The 11,305-nt window shown below is 44.5% G+C and overlaps 1 protein-coding gene across 1 annotated transcript in view; it reads left to right on the forward strand.

The window, feature by feature from the left end:
* The first annotated feature begins 791 nt into the window (after positions 1-791).
* LOC311120645 (lysophosphatidic acid receptor 4-like) overlaps positions 792-11,305 on the forward strand; it is a 14,033-nt gene continuing 3,519 nt past the window's right edge. Inside the window, exons 1-3 of the mRNA XM_084195228.1 lie at positions 792-1,108; positions 5,410-5,821; positions 6,008-6,298. Coding sequence (XP_084051354.1) covers positions 5,537-5,821; positions 6,008-6,298 — 576 coding nt within the window. The 5' untranslated portion in view covers positions 792-1,108; positions 5,410-5,536. The remainder of the gene's footprint in view (positions 1,109-5,409; positions 5,822-6,007; positions 6,299-11,305) is intronic.

Consider the following 11,305-nt stretch of genomic DNA (forward strand, 5'->3'; position numbering starts at 1 on the left):
TCTCTGCCCCTCTCTTTCTCCCTCCCCTGCCCTCCCCTGCCCCTCTCTCTCTCCCTCCCGTGCCCCTCTCTCTCTCCCTCCTCTGCCCTTCTCTCTCTCCACCCCCGCCCCTCTCTCTCCCCCTGCCCTCCCCTGCCCCTCTCTCTCTCCCTCCCCTGCCCCTCTCTCTCTCCCTCCCCTGCCCCTCTCTCTCTCCCTCCCCTGCCCCTCTCTCTCTCTCCCTCCCCTGCCCCTCTCTCTCTCCCTCCCCTGCCCCTCTCTCTCTCCCTCCCCTCCCCCTCTCTCTCTCCCTCCCCTCCCCCTCTCTCTCTCCCTCCCCTGCCCCTCTCTCTCTCCCTCCCCTGCCCCTCTCTCTCTCCCTCCCGTGCCCCTCTCTCTCTCCCTCCCCTGCCCCTCTCTCTCTCCCTCCCCTGCCCCTCTCTCTCTCCCTCCCCTGCCCCTCTCTCTCTCCCTCCCCTGCCCCTCTCTCTCTCCCTCCCCTGCCCCTCTCTCTCTCCCTCCCCTGCCCCTCTCTCTCTCTCTCTCTCTCTCTCTCTCCCCCTGCCCTCCCCTGCCCCTCTCTCTCTCCCTCCCCTGCCCCTCTCTCTCTCTTGCTCCACTCTCCCACCCTCTCTCCTCCTCTCCAACAATTCCCTATTCAGCTCCCCGTAACCCTGCGCCCCTCCCTCCAACGACAGAGGTGCTATTGTCTCATTTCCTGTGGCCATGCAAGTCGACCTCCAGACCACCGACCTCACACGAACACAAAAACAAATCCTCTGCCGAAATTCACATTCAACTAGGCACAGGACCCTGCGCGGTGAAATCCAACTAGGCACAGGACCCTGCGCGGTCAATTGGATTCCTTACTCCATTTTCCGCCAAAGTAAAAATAAACAGCGAGCTCTTCTAGATACGGCAAGTTTGATACGTTTTAACGACATGACAGAACCCGTGAAACTTTTAAATACTGTGGGAAGTGAAGTTACTGCAATGAGACCACCCGGCAGTCCAGTGCGGAAGAAAAACGAAACACTTGTCGGTGAAACAGTCTGATATTTCTGCACCAGGGAGCTGAAGGAGCAGCAGCGTTGGACGTGTTGACTTGACAACCGGAGGCGACAACAAGGTGAGCTGTCATCATCATCATCTTCATCATCGTCATCCTCACTAACTCAGATAACAGGTTTCTAGTTACCACAGCCACAAAGTCAAAATATTCACTGAGTGGACAAAACATTAGGAGCACCTTCCTAATTTTTTATTTTTTATTTTTTTATTTTATTTAACCTTTATTTAACCAGGTATGCCAGTTGAGAACAAGTTCTCATTTACAACTGCGACCTGGCCAAGATAAAACAAAGCAGTGCGATAAAAACAACAACACAGAGTTACATATGGGGTAAAACAAAACATAAAGTCAAAAATACAACAGAAAATATATATACAGTGTGTTCAAATGTAGTAAGTTATGGAGGTAAGGCAATAAATAGACCATAGTGCAAAATAGTTACAATTAGTATTAACACTGGAATGCTAGATGTGCAAGAGATTATGTGCAAATAGAGATACTGGGGTGCAAAAGAGCAAAATAAATAACAATATAGGGATGAGGTAGTTGGGTGGGCTAATTTCAGAAAGGCTGTGTACAGGTGCAGTGATCGGTAAGGTGCTCTGACAACTGACGCTTAAAGTTAGTGATGGAGATAAGAGTCTCCAGCTTCAGAGATTTTTGCAGTTCGTTCCAGTCATTGGCAGCAGAGAACTGGAAGGAATGGCGGCCAAAGGAGGTGTTGGCTTTGGGGATGACGTGAGATATACCTGCTGGAGCGGTGGGTGTTGCTATGGTGACCAGTGAGCTAAGATAAGGCGGGGATTTGCCTAGCAGTGATTTATAGATGACCTACAGCCAGTGGGTTTGGCGACGAATATGTAGTGAGGGCCAGCCAACAAGAGTGTACAGGTCACAATGGTGCGTAGTATATGGGGCTTTGGTGACAAAACGGATGGCACTGTGATAGACTACATCCAATTTGCTGAGTAGGGTGTTGGAGGCTATTTTGTAAATGACATCGCCGAAGTCAAGGATCGGTAGGATAGTCAGTTTTACGAGGGCATGTTTGGCAGCATGAGTGAAGGAGGCTTTGTTGCGAAATAGGAAGCCGATTCTAGATCTAAATTTTGATTGGAGATGCTTAATGTGAGTCTGGAAGGAGAGTTTACAGTCTAACCAGACACCTAGGTATTTGTAGTTGTCCACATACTCTAGGTCAGACCCGCCAAGAGTAGTGATTCTAGTCAGGTGGGCGGGTGCAAGCAGCGTTCGATTGAAGAGCATGCATTTAGTTTTACTAGTGTTTAAGAGCAGTTGGAGGCTACGGAAGGAGTGTTGTATTGTCTAGTATCCATAGTAAATACTATACTATATATTGTCTAGTATCCATAGTAAATACTATACTATATATTGTCTAGTATCCATAGTAAATACTATACTATGTATTGTCTAGTATCCATAGTAAATACTATACTATATATTGTCTAGTATCCATAGTAAATACTATACTATGTATTGTCTAGTATCAATAGTAAATACTATACTATGTATTGTCTAGTATCCATAGTAAATACTATACTATGTATTGTCTAGTATCAATAGTAAATACTATACTATGTATTGTGTAGTATCCATAGTAAATACTATACTATGTATTGTCTAGTATCCATAGTAAATACTATACTATGTATTGTCTAGTATCAATAGTAAATACTATACTATGTATTGTCTAGTATCCATAGTAAATACTATACTATGTATTGTCTAGTATCCTTAGTAAATACTATACTATGTATTGTCTAGTATCCTTAGTAAATACTATACTATGTATTGTCTAGTATCAATAGTAAATACTATACTATGTATTGTCTAGTATCCATAGTAAATACTATACTATGTATTGTCTAGTATCCATAGTAAATACTATACTATGTATTGTCTAGTATCCTTAGTAAATACTATACTATGTATTGTCTAGTATCCTTAGTAAATACTATACTATGTATTGTCTAGTATCCTTAGTAAATACTATACTATGTATTGTCTAGTATCAATAGTAAATACTATACTATGTATTGTCTAGTATCCATAGTAAATACTATACTATGTATTGTGTAGTATCCATAGTAAATACTATACTATGTATTGTCTAGTATCCATAGTAAATACTATACTATGTATTGTCTAGTATCCATAGTAAATACTATACTATGTATAGTCTAGTATCCTTAGTAAATACTATACTATGTATTGTGTAGTATCCATAGTAAATACTATACTATGTATTGTCTAGTATCCTTAGTAAATACTATACTATGTATTGTCTAGTATCCATAGTAAATACTATACTATGTATTGTCTAGTATCCATAGTAAATACTATACTATGTATTGTCTAGTATCCATAGTAAATACTATACTATGTATTGTCTAGTATCAATAGTAAATACTATACTGTGTATTGTTTAGTATCCATAGTAAATACTATACTATGTATTGTGTAGTATCCATAGTAAATACTATACTATGTCTTGTCTAGTATCCTTAGTAAATACTATACTATGTATTGTCTAGTATCAATAGTAAATACTATATAATATATAAATAATATGCCATTTAGCAGACGCTTTTATCCAAAGCGACTTACAATCGTGCGTGCATACATTTTTTCTTTTTTTTTTTGTGTATGGGTGGTCCCGGGGATCGAACCCACTACCTTGGCGTTACAAGCGCCGTGCTCTACCTGCTGAGCTACAGAGGATCAATAGTAAATACTATACTGTGTATTGTGTAGTATCCATAGTAAATACTATACTATGTATTGTCTAGTATCCTTAGTAAATACTATACTATGTATTGTCTAGTATCAATAGTAAATACTATACTGTGTATTGTGTAGTATCCATAGTAGATACTATACTATGTATTGTCTAGTATCCATAGTAAATACTATACTATGTATTGTCTAGTATCCATAGTAAATAGTATACTATGTATTGTGTAGTATCCATAGTAAATACTATACTGTGTATTGTGTAGTATCCATAGTAAATACTATACTATGTATTGTCTAGTATCCTTAGTAAATACTATACTATGTATTGTCTAGTATCAATAGTAAATACTATACTGTGTATTGTGTAGTATCCATAGTAAATACTATACTATGTATTGTCTAGTATCCTTAGTAAATACTATACTATGTATTGTCTAGTATCCATAGTAAATACTATACTATGTATTGTGTAGTATCCATAGTAAATACTATACTATGTATTGTCTAGTATCCTTAGTAAATACTATACTATGTATTGTCTAGTTTCCATAGTAAATACTATACTATGTATTGTGTAGTATCCATAGTAAATACTATACTGTGTATTGTCTAGTATCCATAGTAAATACTATACTGTGTATTGTCTAGTATCCTTAGTAAATACTATACTATGTATTGTCTAGTATCAATAGTAAATACTATACTATGTATTGTCTAGTATCCTTAGTAAATACTATACTATGTATTGTCTAGTATCCTTAGTAAATACTATACTATGTATTGTCTAGTATCAATAGTAAATACTATACTATGTATTGTGTAGTATCCATAGTAAATACTATACTATGTATTGTCTAGTATCCTTAGTAAATACTATACTATGTATTGTCTAGTATCAATAGTAAATACTATACTATGTATTGTGTAGTATCCATAGTAAATACTATACTGTGTATTGTGTAGTATCTATAGTAAATACTGTACTATGTATTGTGTTTGTAGCTCATGTATACAGCATCCCAGGTCATGGACCTTGCAAAGACAGCTGCATACTCACAGAGTTCACTCACAGTGACACACACACAAAGACACACACACACATACCCACACACACACGCACACTCACATACACACAAACACATATACACACACACACACACTTTGGCACATTCCCTGACACTGCTTACCTCAGCTGTACGACAGTCACAGCAGAGCAGTATTAAGCAGTATGATACAGCTGAATGTTAGGAAAGCCATAAAGTCTGGAAGGCTGTGAGAGAGAGAGAGAGAGAGAGAGAGAGAGAGAGAGAGAGAAAATGTGGAAGGTACTGTCTAGGCGTTTGACAGTGCTAACGATGTCACACTGCAGCTGACACAGTTCTACTATGATGACAGTCTAACTGACTTAGAGGGGATATTTTAGGCTATCATGCTAACAGTCTAACTGACTTAAAGAGGACATGCTAGGCTATCATGCTAACAGTCTAACTGACTTAAAGAGGACATGCTAGGCTATCATGCTAACAGTCTAACTGACTTAAAGAGGACATGCTAGGCTATCATGCTAACAGGCTAACTGACTTGTTTATTTCTGTCTGCAGGGAGAGCAACCAGCCCAAACACACAGATCGTGATGCCCTGGCGGGGTCTTGCCTGGTGGACCACCCACTGACCTCCCCAGAGAACGCCCCCCGACCCTCACCCTTCTACCTCCACCCCGGCCTCAGCATGGCTGGTCTGGTGCTGAACGAGACAGGCATGGAGGACTGTGGGATAGATGACAGCTTTAAGTATGACCTGTACAGTGTGGTCTACAGCGTGGTGTTTGTCCTGGGGCTCTGCACCAACTGTGCTGCTCTCTTTGTGTTCTGCTTCCGGATGAAGCTACGCAACGAGACAACGCTGTTCATGACTAACCTGGCGTTGTCAGACCTTGTGTTTGTGTTCACGCTGCCCTTCAAGGTCTACTACAATGTCAACCGACACTGGCCCTTCGGAGACGAGCTCTGCAAGGTAGTTACTAGTTTCTAGCCCTTTTCACTGTGCGAACTGTTCCGTCATTGCTTTGCAGGTGTTTGGCTGTATATGTGTTTCTGTCTAATACATCTATTCCACCCCCCAGGTGTCAGGCAATGAAGGAATGAATTAATTAATCAATGAATTAATCAATTAACCGGTCAATCTCTCTCCATCCCCCAGGTATCAGGAACAGCTTTCATAACCAATATCTATGGCTCCATGCTGTTCCTCACCTGCATCAGTGTGGACCGCTTTCTGGCCATCGTCTACCCCTTCCGCTCGCGCTCAGTCCGCACGCGGAGGAACGCGGGCCTGGTGTGTGCTGCGGTCTGGCTCACCATCGTGGGGGGAGGGATATCGGTCACCTTCTTTTCCACGATCAACCAGGCGAACCGCGCCACGGCCTGCTTCGAGGGATTCTCCAAGAGCACCTGGAAGACATACCTGTCTAAGATCACTATCTTTATAGAGGTGAGGAGAGAGAGATAGGGAGGGATGGAGGCAGGGAGGGCGTGACAGAGAGAGAGGCAGGGAGGTAGAGACAGAGAGAGGCAGGGAGGTAGAGAGAGAGAGGCAGGGAGGGAGAGACAGAGAGAGGCAGGGAGGGAGAGACAGAGAGAGGCAGGGAGGGAGAGACAGAGAGAGAGGCAGGGAGGGAGAGACAGAGAGAGAGGCAGGGAGGTAGAGACAGAGCGAGAGGCAGGGAGGTAGAGACAGAGAGAGAGGCAGGGAGGTAGAGACAGAGAGAGAGGCAGGGAGGGAGATACAGAGAGAGAGGCAGGGAGGGAGAGACAGAGAGAGAGGCAGGGAGGGAGAGACAGAGAGAGGCAGGGAGGGAGGGAGAGACAGAGAGAGAGGCAGGGAGGTAGAGACAGAGAGAGAGGCAGGGAGGGAGAGACAGAGAGAGAGGCAGGGAGGGAGAGACAGAGAGAGAGGCAGGGAGGTACGGTCGTACTCTGCGAATGTTGTAGAGCATGAACCTGCAGGATTGGGTCACCGCTTTGATGTTAGCGGAGAACGACAGGGTGTTGTCCAGGGTCACGCCAAGGTTCTTTGCACTCTGGGAGGAGGACACAACGGAGTTGTCAACCGTGATGGCGAGATCATGGAGCGGGCAGTCATTCCCCGGGAGGAAGAGCAGCTCCGTCTTGCCGAGGTTCAGCTTGAGGTGGTGATCCGACATCCACACTGATATGTCTGCCAAACATGCAGAGATGCGATTCGCCACCTGGTTATCAGAAGGGGGAAAGGAGAAAATTAATTGTTTGTCGTCTGCGTAGCAATGATAGGAGAGACCATGTGAGGATATGACAGAGCCAAGTGACTTGGTGTATAGCGAGAATAGGAGAGGCCTATAACTGAGCCCTGGGGGACACCAGTGGTGAGAGCACATGGTTCGGAGACAGATTCTCGCCACGCCACCTGGTAGGAGCTACCTGTCAGGTAGGACGCAATCCAAGAGTGAGCAGCGCCAGAGATGCCCAACTCGGAGAGGGTGGAGAAGAGGATCTGATGGTTCACAGTATCAAAGGCAGCAGATAGGTCTAGAAGGACAAGAGCAGAGGAGAGAGAGTTAGCTTTAGCAGTGCGGAGAGCCTCCGTGACACAGAGAAGAGCAGTCTCAGTTGAATGACCAGTCTTGAAACCTGACTGGTTTGGATCAAGAAGGTCATTCTAAGAGAGATAGCAGGAGAGTTGGCTAGAGACGGCACGCTCAAGAGTTTTGGAGAGAAAAGAAAGAAGGGATACTGTTCTGTAGTTGTTGACATCAGAGGGATCGAGTGTAGGTTTTTTGAGGAGGGGTGCAACTCTCGCTCTCTTGAAGACGGAAGGGACATGGCCAGCGGTCAAGGATGAGTTGATGAGCGAGGTGAGGTAAGGGAGAAGGTCTACGGAAATGGTCTGGAGAAGAGAGGAGGGGATAGGGTCAAGCGGGCAGGTTGTTGGGCGGCCGGCCGTCACAAGTCGCAAGATTTCATATGGAGAGAGAGGGGAGAAATAAGTCAAAGCATAGGGTAGGGCAGTGTGAGCAGGACCAGCAGTGTCATTTGACTTAACAAACGAGGATCGGATGTCGTCAACCTTCTTTTCAAAGTGGTTGACGAAGTCATCCACAGAGAGGGAGGAGGGAGGGGGAGGAGGAGGAGGATTCAGCAGGGAGGAGAAGGTGGCAAAGAGCTTCCTAGGGTTAGAGGCAGAGGCTTGAAATTTAGAGTGGTAGAAAGTGGCTTTAGCAGCGGAAACAGAGGAAGAGAATGTAGAGAGGAGAGAGTGAAACGATGACAGGTCCGCAGGGAGTCTAGTTTTCCTCCATTTCCACTCGGCTGTCCGGATCCCACTTCTGTGAGCTCGCAATGAGTCGTCAAAGCCACGGAGCAGGAGGGGAGGACCATGCCTGCCGGAAGGATAGGGGACATAGAGAGTCAAAAGATGCAGAAAGGGAGGAGAGGAGGGTTGAGGAGGCAGAATCAGGAGATCGGAGGGAGAAGGATTTAGCAGAGGGAAGAGATGATAGGATGGAAGAGGAGAGAGTAGCGGGAGAGAGAGAGAGCGAAGGTTGCGACGGCACATTACCATCTGAGTAGGGGCAGAGTGAGTAGTGTTGGAGTAGAACGAGAGAGAAAAGGATACAAAGTAGTGGTCGGAGACTTGGAGGGGAGTTGCAGTGAGATTAGTAGAAGAACAGCATCTAGTAAAGATGAGGTCAAGCGTATTGACTGCCTTGTGAGTAGGGGGGGATGGTGAGAGGGTGAGGTCAAAAGAGTAAAGGATTGGAAAGAAGGAGGCAGAGAGAAATGAGTCAAAGGCAGACGTAGGGAGGTTAAAGTCACCCAGAACTGTGAGGGGTGAGCCATCCTCAGGAAAGGAACTTATCAAGGCGTCAAGCTCATTGATGAACTCTCCAAGGGAACCTGGAGGCCGATAAATGACAAGGATGTTAAGCTTGAATGGGCTAGTGACTGTGACAGCATGGAATTCAAATGAGGAGATAGACAGATGGGTCAGGGGAAAAAGAGAGAATGTCCACTTGGGTGAGATGCAGATTCCTGTGCCACCGCCGCGCTGACCAGATGCTCTCGGGGTATGCGAGAACACATGGTCAGACGAGGAAAGAGCAGTAGGAGTAGCAGTGTTTTCTGTGGTAATCCATGTTTCCGTCAGCGCCAAGTAGTCGAGGGGCTGGAGGGTAGCATAGGCTGAGATGAACTCTGCCTTGTTGGCTGCATAACGTCAGTTCCTGAGGCTGCTGGAGACCTGGAACTCCACGTGGGTCGTGCGCGCAGGGACCACCAGGTTAGAGAGGCAGCAGCCACGCGGTGTGAAGCGTTTGTATGGCCTGTGCAGAGAGGAGAGAACAGGGATAGACAGACACAAAGTTGACAGGCTACAGAGAAAGGCTACAATAATGCAAAGGAGATCGGAAGGAAATGAACTAAACATCTGGGAAAGCGAGAGAGCGGGGCCTCCCTCACTTAAATTTCACTGAAACACTCAAATATAACTCTCCCAACTTCCACTTTAGAAATTATAATTGTTGTAAACTACAGCGGTTCAATGTTTCTAGGAATAGACTCTAACTTAGTTTATTCAGCTAGCTTACTTGGTACACCGAATCATATGACGCCAAAGCCAACTAACATGCTAGCCTCCAATAACACGGTTTAGCACCAATACTCGATTACAACAAACCACCAGTGTGTTAACATGCCAAGCAGATCATTCGTGTCCGTGTCTAACATTGTGTAAAGTTTTGGGGTATTTTTGACAGTTTGATTGAGTATGTCGTCAACTTATTCAGCCAGTTAGTTAGCTAGCTAGCTAGCCATTGCTCTCTGCCAACGAACTAACCCCTCCTCCCACGGCACGAACACACAGAGAGCCAAGCTAACGTTAGCTAGTCACCCATGTCCCGAATTCCCTTGAACGACTCTGGTTACCAGTATGTAAAAACAAAACAAAAATAAATGTAGGTTATAACTTACCCTTAGTAGCTACTGTTAGCCAGTTAAGTGCAAAGCTATCCACTGAATCGATTCAGCCAGTTCGCGTCTGTCCCAACGGAGAGAAATTATAATTGTTGTAAACTACAGCGGTTCAATGTTTTCTAGGAATAGACTCTAACTTTATTCAGCTAACTTGGTACACAACAACAAAAAACATATCACGGCAATTGGTTTGATACATTCACCTCTGAAGGTAAATAATGTACTTACATTCAGTAATCTTGCTCTGATTTGTCATCCTAAGGGTCATCCTAAGGGTTTGATAAAATCCATTTTTATATTCAAACATAGAAACTGGGTTCTACAGTTTGAGCCCCTGCTGTCTCTGGCTCCACACCCACCCCGCCCGGCCATCTAGATGTGTAAAAGTTAGTGTATAAGCTAATGATCCATCATATATGGCATCCCTGGGAGTGTGTAAACTTACATTTTGTATTACCATATCATTTGTGTATGTTCTCTATAGTTATGTACTTGAAAATGTTGCAATTGACCAATTCGGCACATTTGGGCAGACTTGCTACAAAATAGTCCAGTATTGCAATGCTTCACTGGATCAATCTGAAACTTTGCGCACACACTGCTGCCATCAAGTGGCCAAAATCTAAATTGCGCCTAAACTGCAATATTATATTGTGGCCTTTCTCTTGCATTTCAACGATGATGAAAAAATAAATAAATAGAAAATGCATTTTTTAAATTTTTATTATCTTTTACCAGATCTAATGTGTTATATTCTCCTACATTAATTTCACATTTCCACAAACTTCAAAGTGTTTCCTTTCAAATGGTATCAAGAATATGCATATCCTTGCTTCAGGTCCTGAGCTACAGGCAGTTAGATTAGGGTATGTCATTTTAGGCCAAAATTGAAAAAAAAGGGTACTAGTTAAAGTGACTATGCATAGATAATAAACAGCGAGCAGCAGCAGCATAAAAAAGGAGGGGGGGTCAATGTAAATAGTCTGGGTGGCCTTTGATTAGCTGTTCAGCAGTCTTACGGCTTGGGGGTAGAAGCTGTTAAGAAGCCTTTTGGACCCAGACTTGGCGCTCCGGTACCGCTTGCCGTGCGGTAGCAGAGAGAACAGTCTATGACTAGGGTGGCTGGAGTCTTTGACAATTTTGAGGGCCTTCCTCTGACACCGCCTGGTATAGAGGTCCTGGATGGCAGGAAGCTTGGCCCCGTGATGTACTGGGCCGTACGCACTACCCTCTGTAGTGCCTTGCGGTCGGAGGCCGAACAGTTGCCATACCAGGCAGTGATGCAACCAGTCAGGATATTCTCGATAGTGCAGCTGTAGAACTTTTTGAGGATCTGAGGACCCATGCCAAATTCTTTCAGTCTCCTGAGGGGGAATAGGCATTGTCGTGCCCTCTTCACAACTGTCTTGGTGTGTTTGGACCATGATAGTTTGTTGGTGATGTGGACACCAAGCAACTTGAAGCTCTCCTACCCCACTACAGCCCCGTCGAT

The sequence above is a fragment of the Coregonus lavaretus genome (assembly GCF_964263955.1).
Source record: "Coregonus lavaretus genome assembly, contig: HAP1_SCAFFOLD_2422, whole genome shotgun sequence".
NCBI classification, from domain to species: domain Eukaryota; kingdom Metazoa; phylum Chordata; class Actinopteri; order Salmoniformes; family Salmonidae; genus Coregonus; species Coregonus lavaretus.